General features: G+C 37.3%; 1 protein-coding gene across 1 annotated transcript in view; it reads right to left on the reverse strand.

Moving 5' to 3' along the window:
• Positions 1-3,969: 3,969 nt before the first annotated feature.
• LOC124605549 (lipase maturation factor 2-like) overlaps positions 3,970-16,985 on the reverse strand; it is a 77,043-nt gene continuing 64,027 nt past the window's right edge. Inside the window, exons 11-12 of the mRNA XM_047137306.1 lie at positions 13,608-13,882; positions 3,970-5,646 (exon numbers count right to left, since the gene is read on the reverse strand). Coding sequence (XP_046993262.1) covers positions 13,612-13,882 — 271 coding nt within the window. The 3' untranslated portion in view covers positions 3,970-5,646; positions 13,608-13,611. The remainder of the gene's footprint in view (positions 5,647-13,607; positions 13,883-16,985) is intronic.

The following is a 16,985-nucleotide window of genomic DNA, read 5'->3' on the forward strand; positions in this document are numbered from 1 at the left end:
TTACAGTGCAAACATTGATATCATATTCAGCTTTCTGTTTAAGAGTCCCATACTGTCGAAGGTCTTCCTTCTTTATCATATGTTTCTCACACCTATGCTATGCCACAAAAGAAAGCCTAAGTATGTGTGCAGTCATTGTGGTCCACACTAGTTTTACCACACTCTTCACATTACAGTAAATCACAAAGTAGATGTTGCAATATAGTTTTTATAAAATTATGATCAGAAAAAACAACCTGATAAGATCAGAGCAGGGTAAGGAATGCTGAACCAAACAAAATTTTCCAAATAACCATGTCAGAAATGTACTGTTGTGGAGCTGTGACAAAACGACAGCCAATTGATGACGAGTTTTCTGAAGTTCTGTTTGTTTACTGTACAGTCTTATGATTAAGTTGCTGCTGTCAGTGCTTCCACGGTGTTAAGTTTGTAGTGAAGTTCAAGTCAGGGATTTAGAGCGTTTCCTATAAAATGTGACCTGAGTAAAAACATTTAAAATTTCATTTCTGATTTCTGTTTCACCAGTGTCTTAGTGTACACTTACTGAGTTGATGTTTCTGTTAGAATAAAAGTTCACTCATGCTCTCTGTAAATCAGCAAAAATTAAAACATGTTGCCTTTAGGTTTCATTATTATTAATATTGCACCTTAACAGAGTATCACATGTTGACTGCCTTACTGCAGTGCAGTTTCTGCAATACAGCTTAATATTTTAACATTTACCTAGTAACCATCATAGAAAATTTGTTTAATGTAATCAGACTTGGATAGGAATTTAAAGTGTGCCTAGCTTTCACTGATCCAAAATGCTGAAGCACTCACTCCATTCTTTGCACTCTTCAAGGTGTCATTTCTCTTGTTCAGTTCATTTCTTCAGTAGACAAACAGAAGGGAATTTTGAAGGATTATTGATGTACTGTTTAATGGTTCGTCAGCAAGGGCAGCGAATGCCTTATAGACATTATGTTGTTCAATTAGAAGTTCAACAAATCAATGTCAGTCCTATAAAGTGACAAGGTGTTTATTGACGATCCTGGTAAAACACTTGAAAAAACAAAAGTATGTATGTGATATGCAGGAGAATTTGAAACTCAATTTCAGCCTATTATCTAGAAACTGTTTTCCCCCAAACTTTCATTTTCCAATAGTGTTGCAGTAAATAAAGAGTACAATGTTATACGATTACTGTTACAAATATTACACACACTGATACACAAATAAATAAAGTTCTTGGAATGGAAAAGAATAAAAGTATTTACATCACAGAAATTTTTATTATTTTTCAATGTAGACTGCTCATAGATTAATGCACTTAGTCAATGAAGTTCCAGTGCCTTGATCCCATCTCGAAAATGAGTGTTCTTCAGGCCTGCAAAATAGTTGTCAACTCCAGCTATCAATTCTTCGTTTGAAGTGAATCTTCATCCACTAAGAAAAATTTTCAGTTTTGGGAAGAGATGGAAGTCTGACAGAGCAATATCGGGTGAATAAGGTGGATGTGGCAATTCATGCCTTAGTTCGCGTAATTTTTCCATGGCAATGGCATGTTTCTGATCCAGTGATGTCGCAGCACCCATCTTGCAGATAATTTTTTCATTTCTAATTCCTCAGTTACTGTTATATACCCTTTCAGATTACATCTGGCAAGTGTGAGCAATTTCATGTACTTCAGATTAGTGATCCTCCATGACCATTTTGTGCACTTTTGCAATGATTTCTGGAGTGACACATCTTGGACGACCACTGCGAATTCAGCATGAATGTCCTTTGCTTTCATACCTTTCTTTACGAAGTACTTAATCACTGCTCGAATCTCTCTTTTTTTTTGTCTTTGCATGTCACTACGTGGGAACAACAACAGAGGCACGTCACCACCAAAGCACTTGACATGGCACATGTTTACAGGCAATAGTCCATTGAATATCACGTGAACAACTTGTTGCGCTAGTGCTGACCTCTCATGGTGATTCCGAGAACTTTTCAAACCACCCTCGTACATGGACCCAAACATGGTCGGAATATGTAAATGACATTGTATTTCTGAGTGCCTGTGCCTGTACACTGGTGATACAGGTGTACAGGGAAGTGATACCATCAATGCAGGTCTGTAATCATGGGAACCACTCTATAGGAGGATGAGCATGGTTCATCAGTCTGCACTGTTACCAAGTTGTGTTAATAGGAGGGGGGATTGAAGTAAAAACTGCAACCTCACAAGTTTATTAATGGAGTAGTCACGAAATGTGCCACTATCTCCACTGGCTGAGATTACAGGAACGTTACAATCAAAGTTGAGAGTATGTTCAAACACACATGAAGAAACATTTCTCCACCTCACGAAACTTGTCAACCATCAAACAATCTTGTGCACTATTTGGCTAACGGTAACGCTCGATATCATGCACTCTTCATAGTTTTCCCCTGCACGTTTCTGTATATAATGTCTATCGGCAATAAATCAGTTGTGTTCAGTAACAGACTAACAGTTCAATCTGGAAATCCAATGCAGAAGATTATCTTTTAGAATTTTTTTTGTTTTGTTTGGGAGCTATTTAAAAATCAGTGAGCCATGAAAGATTATGGAATTTTAAGTTTTAACATGTTGATTGCTGTTCGGAGCCACAGCAGAAACCCTCGCTGATATTTAAAACTGTGTATCTTTCCTTGCAGCAAGTTTTAAGTGAAAAGTCCTGGCGTACTCCAGCTGCAGTCACATTAATTACAAGCCTTGTAATTTCATAAGACCCATTTACCTGTTGTCAGCGATACATAAAAGTATGGCAGTTGTAACAAAATTTCTCGTTTTTGTTTACTGTTGGTAGCCTTGACAATTTGGTATACCTGCATTATTTATTTATTCACTCACAAACAAGGTCAAACAATCAAAATAAGTATCTTAAAGCCAGCACCTACTATTTAAATTGGCTGCAGATCAGGTCACAGGCTAGTACCAGATCCATCTCTAATTTTTGCTGAATTTCTGGAGGAAACGATTAACAGCAATGTATCAAACTACCTTCTGAGCAAGATAAGCAGGCAACCTTAACATAAAATGTTAAGGGGGGGGGGGGAGGAGGACTTATTTGGCTGTGTATTTTGCACGCTCAGTAACCAGTATACGTCTACAGAACAGAGTTAAGTATTTAGACAGTTACAAAAAGAAAACTGAATACGTATTTTAGTAACTATGGTCATAGTTAAAATTTAGACACATGTATCACTCGAAAATGTTTAATGCAATAAAACTAGTACTGCTTGCACTAACCGTCCATGATGTAAAAGAGCCATGCCTGACTGCATGTCACAGCTCTTCAAATTTCAAAATTGTGCCAATTTGCATTTTGGCCTTCAAAATTACCGGTAGCATGAACATTTGCCTTTTGGTAGCTGATGTTTCATTGAATACAGACTTTTGCTTTTTATGTCAGGTGAATGAATGTACCCAAATGAAATTCACTGTATGTTGCTCCAAACCTACAATCTTGTTTATAGATAATTCAGAAGGAATAGAAGGTCTGACCTTCATGATAAAGTCTTACCCGACAGGTAAGAGGCTAAGATTTTGTTTTGTCAGTGTGCTGTATAACTGATGTGTGGCACTTGCTTATCATCTATAGAGGCATGAAAAAGTGAGACATCGGTAGAGAATGACTTCCATTGAAATCTACTTCCAACCTGATTATGTTTTGTCTTTTTTGTGAGTTTTACAGTGTTGTGATATGAAACAGTCTGTCATATTAGTATCTTTTAATAATATTTTATGAGAAAGGCAGTTCTGTCAGGCAGAGTTGCCCCACTGATACTCTATTAATGTCAACACTGCCAGTTCTGCAGTTGGCACATGTAACAGAGTAAGGGAGTAACTTTTTGTAAGTGTAATGAACCACTGAATAAAAGATTACAAAGAGTAAATCAAAATAAAAATTGCATCATCATTAAATCTTCATAAAAAAATATATACATAAGCAGTGAGATAGGAGCCTTTAAATTTATTATACTTATTCACTCATTTGAACATATACATCTGCCATTCTTGAATTTCTTATTTTAAAGTACTTCTTACAAATGTTCACTGCATTTTTATTTTATTACTTAAAACTTTGCACTTAACTGCTGCTATCAACTAAAGAGAAAATACTTAGTTCCACTAAAATATTAAGTCACAACATAGAAAGAAGTCTTGTTTCAGTTACATATTTTTCACTAACTTTATGCTACACAATTGCATTTCACAATCTTCAAAAATGATCCCAGTATTGTATTGTGATACACAATGCAAGGTAACAATCTAAAACTTGTTCTCATACGACTTACATTCCTGAGTATCCTTGAGTTATTACAGCTTTCAGTGGAAAGTGGAGACAATTTTACTTGTTCTGGAGAGTTTAGCAAAAATATGTCATGGATTAGACTGCACTTCTTACAGATCAACAACTAAATAATACAGCAACTCTCACACAACACAAAAGAAAAAGTGATCAAAAAAATACATAAAACCTATCAATTCTATTAAATTGGTGTAAAAACATTAGAAAATAATAAATTGTCTTTTAAGGACGTCAGTGATTCAGTCTGTTATACATCAAACCACGATATATGACAATACAAACAAAATATAAAATATTCTGAAATTATGAATCTGAACAACTAATTCCAACAATAAAAAACAAACATTTAATACATACGAAATTCTCTACATCTCACTTTCTGAAAAGCCTAAGAACAGTTTATATTTTTTGTTGTTGATATGATTACTCATTCTACTGATACATAATTCCTATTGTTCCTGGTAAATGAAAAAGTCCATGTAAATTTGATACACAGATATCTCAGACAGTGTACCCAACTGTAAATATCAAGAAACCTCATATGAATATGGCAGATAAGGTAAATCTATTGTGAGGATGAAGAAAGAACAGAATGTAAGACTTGAAAATGCACAAAGTAACTCAATATGAAACTTTTTTCTATGACTAAGGAAGAATGTAATACAAGCTGAGGCAATACAACAAAGATAGGGGTTAATTTGCTAGTAAAGCAGAATTGAGGCATTTAGAAAAGTGCAGTAAGAACATGAAACTGCACTAAGATAGGTTACTGCCTACTCAGCGTATAAATGAAAGCACAAAACAATATGATAGCTAGGAGAAACTGACATAAGAGGTGGAAATTCTTCAAGTGAGAAGAAAACATACTTTTATTACTTACTTCTGACAAACCGTCACAAATATCATTTGTTGAATACACATTTATTTCTATTTTCTTGTTTCTTCTTTTGGCTTTTAAATGGAGGACTGACTTTTCTATTACATTAATATTGATATCACTATGAAATCTGCAACTCATTACAGATTTCTGTTGTTTAATAAGATTAAAACTAACCTGCAAATTTGGGCATTATATAAAATTAAATCCTTAAGCTCAAAGGGAACCAAACATTTCTTTTAATATTAAAGTTTTCTTCTTGCAGTGGAAATAACTGACATAATTTAAACACAATCAAAACAGTGCAGCATAAGTCCAAAAGACAGAATAAAACAACTTGTCACACAGAGTATAAATGCAATCCACAATCAGATCTAAAAAGTCCACGAAGAGTAACAGTATTCACTGCAAAAGGGCTAACAGCAGCGGCAGCACAAAACCCTAGAACACAGAGAGGTTATCAATGCAGGAACAATTGATACTGGAGAGTGAAGATAGCATCATGGCATACTGATTGATAACTACTATGTTAAATATGGATATTAATTTCTAAACAAACAAATACAGAATTCTACAAAATACCTTAAAGATAACCTTCCCACAACACCTGTTAATATCATTTGTTTGAAATAGGTTCAGTGCACCTTTTTCGCACTATCTGTTCTGGTCCAGTTACTTTTAAGACCTAGTGAATCATATAGAGTTCTCTCTTTTATTCTCCAGAAGCACATGTACACTAAAATTTCACTAAGCAGGTTCTGAATAATCATTATTTTGTTAAAAATGTCAAGATAATTTGTATAGTTCCAACAATGTCACAGTGAGAATAAAAGCTGCTACACATACTGTTTAAATCATAATGAGAAACAACATTTCAGGGAACAAACATGAATAATTTCATTAATTATGCCACATTATTGCCTCTATGAAAAGAATATCTTGTTAACATCATGAGCTGCAGATAAAATCATTTAAGTGCCTGACCAGTATTTAGGCACAGAGTAGCATCTGATACAGACGTTATTATGTTGTAGATATGATATGACTATGTTTGTCCTCTGTACCAAAAGTTACTGACAATGGGTTCTATGTCCAAATACCAGTTTCACAATTAAATATTTGACATGGAACTCATGGTGTTAATAAGATGTTCTTCAACAACAACTAGTTCAGATTCATCCATCTGACAATCATGAAATTACCTTGGATAGTTATTTGTAGATCTTCTATAGTATTTTCTGCAATAGCTGATACCTTGGCTACAACACAGGTACAAAGATCTTGTGTGTTCATTCTACGTTATGAAATAGGATACACTGTTACTCGCCACATAGAGGACGTGTTGAGTGATAAGACAAGCACACTGGAACAAGATTGCTTGATATTATCCCTGATTATTAGCTGTTAATTCAGCAATCTTCTTTCAATGTGTGTCTGCTCCTCAATACCACATCTATGTCAAAAGTAGCAATCTACGAGGTGAGATTGGAAAGTTTTAAGAATGGATCTGCTACTGCTTACTGGTTTGGAGGGCAGGTATACGGAGGGTGGGGGTAGGTCATTACCTTGTCCTTTAACACCCTCTGACAGGAAACTGTGTTTCCTTTATTCAGTTCATTGTGGCAGCTGGTTGAGTGCGGATCTGTTAGGGCTTGTTGCCGGAATCTGTCAGCATGATAATGGATGTAAAAACAGAGCAACAAGTTGTGTGAATTTTTTTTTAAAACTGGGAAATCAGCTCTGGAGACTTATGAACTATTAAAAACAGCTTTTGGAGATAATTGTATGAGCCAGTCAAATGTTTTTGTCTGGTTCAACAGATTTAAAAATGGTCGCGAATCATTTGGAGATGAACCACGGTCCTGCCGTCCTTCCACCTCAAAAACGAATGAAAATGTTGTGAAAGTTCGCTACTTAGTGCGCTCTGATCATAGACTTACAATCAGGGAGATGGCTGATGAACTTCATTTAAGATTCTATGCAGTTCAGTCAATTTTAACTGAAGATCTGAACATGCGCTGAGTGTCCACAAAACTCATTCCAATAGTGTTGTCAAGAGACCAGAGACAATACCGACTTGAAGTGTGCCAAGAAATGATTAATCAGACGAAAAATGACCCAATTTGTTAAATAGGGTAATTAAAGGTGATGAATTGTGGGTATATGGATATGATCCTGAAACCAAAGTGCAGTCTTCACAGTGGAAGACTCCGGGTTCACCACGACCAAAAAAAGCACGGCTAAGTCGGTTGAACGTGAAGACAATGTTGGTGATTTTTTCTCCCTTGATTCTACTGGTATTGTGCATCATGAATTTACCCCTGGAGGACAGGCAATTAACCAGGAATACTATAAATGTGTCCTTCAGAGTTTGTGTGAAAGGTGCGTAAGAAAAGGCCTGCATTGTGGAAAGACAGGAGTTGGGTGCTACACCTTGACAATGCTCTGACTCATCGTGCCTTCTCCATCGTTGAATTTTTGACCAAATTAAAAATTCCTGTGCTTCCACAACTGCCATTTTCCCCTGATTTGGCCCCTGTGGACTTTACCTGTTTCCTAAACTGAAATTTTCACTGAAAGGGAAGTGATTTGACTCTATTGAAGACAGCCAGGCAAATACAGAGAGCGTCCCACACACGTCAGGAAAAAAATTCCGAGGAATGTTTCCAACAGTGGAAACACCATTGGAGTCTGTGTGTTCAGTCAGAAGGTAACTATTTTGAAGGATATTCATCACAGTAGCAAGTAAGTACCACCATTGTACTATCACAAGCCCATTCTTAAAACTTTCCAATCACACTTTGTATTCTCTTTTTTCATTTGTTGTATTCCATCCCAGATTTTCCACTGTTTGTTCCTGTGCTCATTCTGCTACCTATGTGACCCTTGTGGTAACAGGATATCCTTCATAACGGAGATCATAAATCTGATGTGAAGTTGACATTTGTTCTAAAACTTCTCTTTATTGATGAAATGTGTAATTTTGATTATGGCCAATTAATGTAGACTTAAAACTGCTACTTTTTCTGCACTACAACACTACCTGCCACTAGGTTCTACATCATACTGTTCAATAGCCTCTGCTCAACAGTGTATACTGTCAGTCAGATCTAATTGTTTTCAATGCTAACACAATGTTACATTCTTAAATTCTCTGACCACGTAGTGCTTCACAGACGTCAGTGATGCCTAAATTTTTTTGGGACCTGAAACCGGAGTCAAATACATATCTATTTCAAGAGTCTTCTCCATCACTGAGCCATTGGACAACAGGAATGCAACATGCATGCTGAACTGGTAAGCAGGGTATAGATGTCTAAATCAACACAGTTCTTGATGTGTAAAATGTGGCATCTCTTCTTATTCCTTAAACAAGTCAGGACACGCAGCACAAGTCTGGATGTCAATAACCCAAGGATTATCACTATGGGGTGAAGAAAAATTGTAAATGTTGTGCAGTCATGAAATTCAGGTGATTTAGATGCCTCAGTGAAAGGTGGAAGTGAACGTTTGACACCAAGTGAAAACCATTTCATATGGCAATGGCTTGACACCACAATCAGTAGAACATACAGCACTTGTGCCTCTAAACTCACAGTAGCTAGTTAAGTTACCATTTAATGGTGGGAAGAGCAAACTTTGTTGAAAGGTTAGGTTATTTGAGCCACTTGACAACTGGAAGCCCAAGAAGACTATTACTCTTCACCTAGAGTGTTTCTGAGAACACCTAATACTCCAAATAATAGTTTCATTTCCAGTATTCCGCCAGTTGCTCACAGTCATCTGGTCACAAAGGCAGAATTGCAGGTTAAGTACCGTAGAGACCAAAACTTGGCACAAACACAGTGTTTCCTAAGCCCTGTCACTTATTTAGCAAATATATAACTTAGACTCTGCATGTGTTCCACACATAATCATTACAAATTGCAGTTTACATTGGTAGCAGCACTAATAATTAATCAGTGATGGACTTAAAATGTGTTGGAGCCCGAAGAAAAATTTGAGTTTGGAACAGACATGTTATAGAATTAAGAGGCACTGCCAAATACAAATGCCTGTCCTTTTGCATGACATTGTTATCTCAAGATGGAGACCTGAATTGAAGCAGTAGACCACAACACAAGTCATGAGATTAAGTGTGAGATACTGATGTATTTCAATTGGATTTTTTTAAAAGGAAAGCTCTACTGTACTGGGTGGTTATAATTAAACTTTTCCTCAGAGGTTGAAAATACCGCTTCAGTTGTAAATTTCTTTTATTATTACAGGACCAGTGTTGGGCACTTATAAGCCCATCTTAAAAGAGCCCGAAACTGATTGTGTAATAATGAAAGAAATTTACAACTGAAGTGATATTTTCAATCTCTGGTATAATGCTCGGTTGCGGATGTTCATCCAACAGGATTGTTTGTAAACTTTTCCTTTTTAACTTATAATAATACGGTAAACAATTACCGTACAAGTACCAAATTTGGCAGCATTAATGTCCAGAGTATGGGGTGCATCATTTCCATGTGTCACAGTGCTACATTCCAGTTCCAACCATGAACAACCATGAACACCAGGTGTCGTGATCAGTCATTGTGATTCATAGCCTTACACACATGACCAGTCACAGTGCACTTGTTGACGTGTCAACATGAGCTTGAACAAAAGGAGCAGGGCATTAGTGGTGAAGCTCTGTTATCAAAACAACAGTAATGCTGCATCTGCACCTCAAGAATATTGCCGGCTTAAAGGATTACGGAAGGGTCCTCTTTCTCCACCTGTTGTGCGGAGCTGGTGAAGTTCGAATCGACTGGAGAACTGGGCATCGCTAAGGGAAGAGGCCGATGAGCAGTTGCACCACAGGTGGTTGATGAAATTGCTGTTGCTATAGCAGACAACGCTGCGTGCAATCTCGATTGTCAGGCACTGCATGTGCTGTATCACGACAGTTGCACGACCTGTGGTCCACTTCGAACCATTCTCAAATGATATCCATACGAGATCCATATCGTAAGCACCTTTCATCACAGGACGCACAATGACATGTTGACTTCACTCACCACTTTCTCAAAAGGATTGAAGTAGTTGCTGTCTGGCCCCTTCACCTCCAGTCATTGTGCATAAAGTTCCTCTGTATGGTGAACGTGTCACAGTATGGTGTAGCTTCATGGCTACGTTTATCATAGGCCCATTCTTTTCTGAACAGGTTGGTGCTCAAGGACCAAAGATGTACAGTGTGACTGGTCAGCGTTACTACGATATATTTCGCCAGCATGTCATATTCGCCTTACAGGAGAGAGGCACTTTGAACTCAACACTTTTCATGCAAGATGGGGCCCGACCTTACATTGTTCATGACATTCACCTGCTTGTCCAAGACACATTTGGAAACAATCAAATTATCAGCCAATCATTTCCAAATGCTTGGCCAGAACGATAACCTGATCTCACTCCTTGTAATTTCTGGTTGTGGGGCTACCTGAAGGACAGGGTTTACCAGGGTAACATTCACACAAGTGCTGATCTGCAGCGCAGCATATCAAGAGAGGTAGCCAGCATACCTACAGACATGCTTCATTCTGCTGTGCTGAATGCAGTTCTGTGCTTTCAGACTCTTCTGGACACTGATGGGTGCCATAATGAGCCCCTTTGGTAGCAGTAATGGTACCGGTGTGTAACGGTATTATGTACAATAGTAGCACATTAAAAGAGTTCCAGTTGAATTGATTCTCCATTATTTCTCTTCCCCATGTCCTTGCCATTAATTGATACCAACTTTGGTACTCATATGGTAATTACTTTCCATGTTATGTGTTAAATAGGGAAAGTGTAATTATAACCGCCCAGTAAATCAGAAAGAGAAACACTTACTTCTAACTGATTAACATACTTTGATTTTCACAGTACAGACTTTTCAGGTGTTCATTGCTCCAACTCACCAATTTTCTTTCCCTTATGACTGTGGAAATGGAGCTACACCTCACCATTGTTTGATGCCATAATTGTCTCTCAAACTGCTGGAATTTATTAAGAAGCCTTGGACTAACACAACAGTGTTGGCAGAATCCAAAATACTCTGTACTAATATATTATTAATTTCCTTGATCATCTTCCAAATGTATCTCCCCCTTCACACAGACCCCCATCCCACAAAGCACAGCCCACTCAAGCACCTATTTAATATCTAACTGATCCTCAAATCTCTGAGACTTGAAAGTATTTTTTTCTCCCCTGGCATCAGTACGGAAAAGTCAATGACAAAATGTAGTGACTTTCCTTACATAATCATAAATGTCATTTCAGTTACACACACCAACAAAAAGTTACAAGACTCTAAAAAATAATATGCTATTCCATGTATTAACTTCTCAAAATGAGTAAGCAAGTAGCAGCTTCAAACTTCATATAAAAATTAAATTCTCTCTTTCCAATCTGTAACTTTTTTTTTATTTTAAAAATGAATTTGAGTGAAGAAAATTATTTTTAACCATGAACCAGTGGGACTTTCCGCTCTGGAATTTCAAGAGTTCTGATGGTTTTACGTTGCTAATCTTGATACAGTATCTACTATTCACTTGTTTCCCACAATACCTACTGCGTGTACACGTTATTCTCTCTCAAAATATGGAGATGAGAAATCCACTAATAAATGCTACTTCAGAGATAAATGTATCCAGATGAACATTTTATCAGAGATAGTTTGAAACAGCTTTATTTTCTGCATATAAATATTGAAAATGTACCGAATTTTCAATTACCAGTATTGCATATCATATGGCAAACCCCAATTTCAAAAGATAATATGTGTAAGAACTTGTTTGCAAAACAGACAGTGCATGAACACAATGTCGTATCAGTGTGCTCAATACTCTGCTGCCACATCAATTATGGGTGGCTGACTGGTCTCTATAAAGCACCATGTAATGCAAGGTAGGATTAAGCCACAGAACCTAGCATCTTAGAAGAAAGAAACACTTATACTTGTCTGCTACCTTAAGCCCACAAAAGTTGATGTATTCACTATATTTACAAATGATAACTTCTGGAAGACAAAAATCGAATTTCAAAAATCTTTTTTGAGTGTTGTGTTTACATGTTAAGGGTTGATAGGGTTTTGCTAGACTGGTCAAATATTGCATCTGCAAATAAGCTGCTCTGGTTTCTTTTTTTAGTTAGCACAATGGCTGATTCTCTTCAATTAAATATTAGAGGTTGATAACTTCATACTCAGTCTAATACTCCTATTTCTCTTTCACATCACAAAAAGTCAATCCATCCATATTTGCCAAAAAGTTTTAGCAAAAAGACATAACCTGATAACCCTAGCACATTTCAAAAGACGGTTACACATTTACATGTGAGTGAAAATCAATTGAGGAAGTTGAAATCTATCTGGCAACTAGAACAATATTTCCAGAGTCAGTACTGTAGTGTTTATATGACCAACCAGAAGTGGAATTGGAAAACTTGTTTACAAAATCTGGTTTCAGAAGCCCCATGTAAACATAGTGGTTGCAGACAGTAACATGGCAAACTAAGTGGTGGATGTTTTAGAATGTGTGTGTGACACACACACACACACACACACACACACACACACACACACACACACACACACACAAATGTCTGGTCTTAACCACTTCCTTTACAACTCTGCCAAACTGTGCAATCAAAAACATGGTAGCTGTTACTAAACTATTTTGTGTTGTGTATTGTTCATTGTTTTCCTTTCCTATTTTGAAATGAGTGAAAAGTCTAATCCTGGTCCACTACAGAGTTCAATTAGAGCCCCCATAACACCAGAAGCGATTGGCTCCATCCCCCCTGGCAGTCATAATTCTAGTTTGTTTATGCTTAAGAATGACTGCCCATGTATAGTGTCCACGCTTTGACTATAGGTGACAAAAAAATAAAAAAAGTCCGTAAACTTATTTCAACCACACCGAAATCTCCTAACATGTGAATAGTGCTTTTCAGTCCTATTTCTAGGCACAGTACCTTGTTGGTTCTATCTGTAGCAATGTGAAGCGTGGGTCCGACGGCTATGAAGAGCCACCAAAGGTAAAAAAAAAAAATTCTCCGTATTTCGTAATTACTGAATTGGTAGCAAAAGAAAAATAATGTTGAGAGCTCCTTAAATCAAAGAAGCACTCAAAAATGCTACTGGTTCTCAACAAATAATCATTTGTTGGAAGGTCAAACAGAGCCCAAAAAGAAAAGAAAAAAATAAATAAATAAATAAATAAAAACCATATCAGGGGAAAAAACTGTTTTAAGGTTTCGCAAAAGCAAACATTCCAGTCAAAAAGCCTCCCAATCATCATTCTTTTAACAGTCAATTTCAGTGCCTTGTCTTCAGGCATGTAGCGTGACAACCTTTCCAATTTCACACACATTCCAAAAATATTGTTTACCTTTTTACTTTCTTGAACCAGAACTAGCAGATCCAGCAACAATAGCACAGCCAGCTGTGAAGAGTGACCACATAAGAATTGCAGGATCAACTGCTGTTGCCAATTTCCTTAAGCGGTCCAACAGCATTTTGAGCCAAGGTATCACAGTAGGGTCTTTGCGAGAGTCTGTCAAGATTTTCACATTTCGCAGATATTCAAGAAGAGGAGGATGATCCCGGGAGAAAATGGGAAAATATTCACCAACCCGTTCTCGTGTCCACCAAGCTGAGGCTGACCTGAAGGAGGAATATTAAGTATTTTAGTGCCTGGATACTGTCATATTTCCTATTTTAAACATAATAATCAAGTCACTTTATATTTAACATCAATTAATTCAAGGTGTTAATGGAAACAGTACAATAATTTCTGATGTTAAAAACGAGACATATGATTATGGTATACTTCAGCAGAATTGCTTCGAGACAGCCAAAATTCAACTCTGTTAAAGCCACAAATTTTTTTCAAACACCTCCAGTCATTAATTTTTTGTGCGAATTCGAAATATCAAACATTATTGGCAGATGTTTCCAATTTGCACTAAATTTTTTTACTCCTTCCTGGAACACATACTTAGCGTTTCAGGTAGAACTATTTTAATTTTCAATAGAAACAATCTAAAAAGTTTGCTGGCACTTTTAAGTTAGTATTTAGGTAAGCGTCTCAAATACATGTGATTTTAGTCAAGTGATTCCTCAGCAGGTTGACGACAGGGTGATGTGGGTACATGACAGCAAAGTCTTTAGCACCAGTATGAAAAGGTTATGAAATGAGTGGTGGTAAAATAGAGTAACATAACTACAAAACTTCAACTACAATTAAATGTAATAATTTAAAAAAATTGTGCACACACAGAGAAACACAAAAATTGTGTATTGTTTCGGGCATAAAATTTAAGGACTAAAAAAGGAAGGTGTGTTGGAAAAATTAAAAGTTAATTACTGAAAGATCACTAGGGGGGGAAAAAAAAAGGATAAGCCAACCACTCTGAATCATACTAAAATCTCCTGCCTAAAAGTTAAGGTCGAAGTGCAGGGGGTAGATCGCAACCGAAACTTGCTTCTGCCCTCTTGTTGTTATGGTCTTCAATCCTGAGACTGGCTTGATGCAGCTCTCCATGCTACTCTATCCTGTGGAAGCTGCTTCATCTCCCAGTACCTACTGCAGCCTACATCCTTCTGAATCTGCTTAGTGTATTCATCTCTTGGTCTCCCTCTTTGATTTTTATCCTCCACGCTGCCCTCCAATGCTAAATTTGTGATCCCTTGATGCCTCAGAACATGTCATACCAACCGGTCCCTTCTTCTCCCGAATTCTATTCAGTACCTCCTCATTAGTTATGTGATCTACCCATCTAATCTTCAGCATTCTTCTGTAGCACCACATTTCGAAAGATTCTTTTCTCTTCTTGTCCAAAATATTTATTGTCCATGTTTCTCTTCCATACATGGCTACACTCCATACAAATACTTTCAGAAACGACTTCCTGACACTTAAATCTATACTTGATGTTAACAAATTTCTCTTCTTCAGAAACGCTTTCTTTGCCATTGCGTCTATATTTTATATCCTCTCTACTTCGACCATCATCAGTTATTTTGCTCCCCAAATAGCAAAACTCCTTTACTACTTTTAAGTGTCTCATTTCCTAATCTAATTCCCTCAGCATCACCCAACTTAATTCAACTACATTCCATTACCCTTGTCTTGCTTTTGTTGATGTTCATCTTATACCCTCCTTTCAAGACAGTGTCCATTCCGTTCAACTGCTCTTCCAAGTCCTTTGCTGTTTCTGACAGAATTAGAATGTCATCGGCGAACCTCAAAGTTTTTATTTCTTCTCCATGGATTTTAATACCTATTCTGAACTTTTCTTTTGTTTTCTTTACTGCTTGCTCAATATACAGTTTGAATAACATCGGGGAGAGGCTACAACCCTGTCTCACTCCATTCCCAACCTCTGCTTCCCTTTCGTGACCCTCGACTGTTATAACTGCCGTCTGGTTTCTGTACAAATTGTAAATAGCCTTTCGCTCCCTGTATTTTACCCCTGCCACCTTCAGAATTTGAAAGAGAGATTTCCAGTCAACATTGCCAAAAGCTTTCTCTAAGTCTACAAATGCTAGAAACTTAGGTTTGTCTTTCCTTAATCTTTCTTCTAAGATAAGTCGTAGGGTCAGTATTGCCTCACGTGTTCCAACATTTCTACGGAATCCAAACTGATCTTCCCCGAGGTCAGTTTCTACGAGTTTTTCCATTCGTCTGTAAAGAATTCGTGTTAGTATTTTGCAGCTGTGACTTATTAAACTGATAGTTCGATAATTTTCACATCTGTCAGCACCTGCTTTCTTTGGGGTTGGAATTATTACATTCTTCTTGAAGTCTGAGGGTATTTCGCCTGTCTCATACATCTTGCTCACCAGATGGTAGAGTTTTGTCATGACTGGCTCTCCCAAGGCTGCCAGTAGCTCTAATGGAATGTTGTCTACTCCCGGGGCCTTGTTTCGACTTAGGTCTTTCAGTGCTCTGTCAAACTCTTCATGCAGTACCATATCTCCGATTTCATCTCCATCTACATCCTCTTCCATTTCCATAATATTGTCCTCAAGAACATCACCCCTGTATAGACCCTCTATATACACCTTCCACCTTTCTGCTTTCCCTTCTTTGCTTAGAACTGGGTTTCCATCTGAGCTCTTGATATTCATGCAAGTGGTTCTCTTTTCTCCAAAGGTCTCTTTAATTTTCCTGTAGGCAGTATCTATCGTACCCCTCGTGAGATAAGCCTCTACATCCTTTCATTTGTCCTCTAGCCATCCCTGCTTAGGCATTTTGCACTTCCTGTTGATCTCATTTTTGAGACGTTTGTATTTCTTTTTGCCTGCTTCACTTACTGCATTTTTGTATTTTCTCCTTTCATCAATTAAATTCAGTATCTCTTCTGTTACCCAAGGATTTCTACAAGCCCTCGTCTTTTTACCTACTCAATCCTCTGCTGCCTTCACTATTTCATTCCTCAAAGCTACCCATTCCTCTTCTACTGTATTTCTTTCCCCCATTCCTGTCAATTGTTCCCTTATGCTCTCCCTGAAACTCTGTACAACCTCTGGTTCTTTCAGTTTATCCAGGTCCCATCTTCTTAAATTCTCACCGTTTTGCAGTTTCTTCAGTTTTAATCTACAGTTCATAACCAATAGATTGTGGTCAGAGTCCACATCTGCCCCTGGAAATGTCTTACAATTTAAAACCTGGTTCCTAAATCTCTGTCTTACCATTATATAATCTATCTGAAACCTTCTAGTATCTCCAGGGTTCTTCCATGTATACAACCTTCTTTTATGA

This window comes from Schistocerca americana, chromosome 3 (assembly GCF_021461395.2).
Source record: "Schistocerca americana isolate TAMUIC-IGC-003095 chromosome 3, iqSchAmer2.1, whole genome shotgun sequence".
NCBI classification, from domain to species: Eukaryota; Metazoa; Arthropoda; class Insecta; order Orthoptera; family Acrididae; genus Schistocerca; species Schistocerca americana.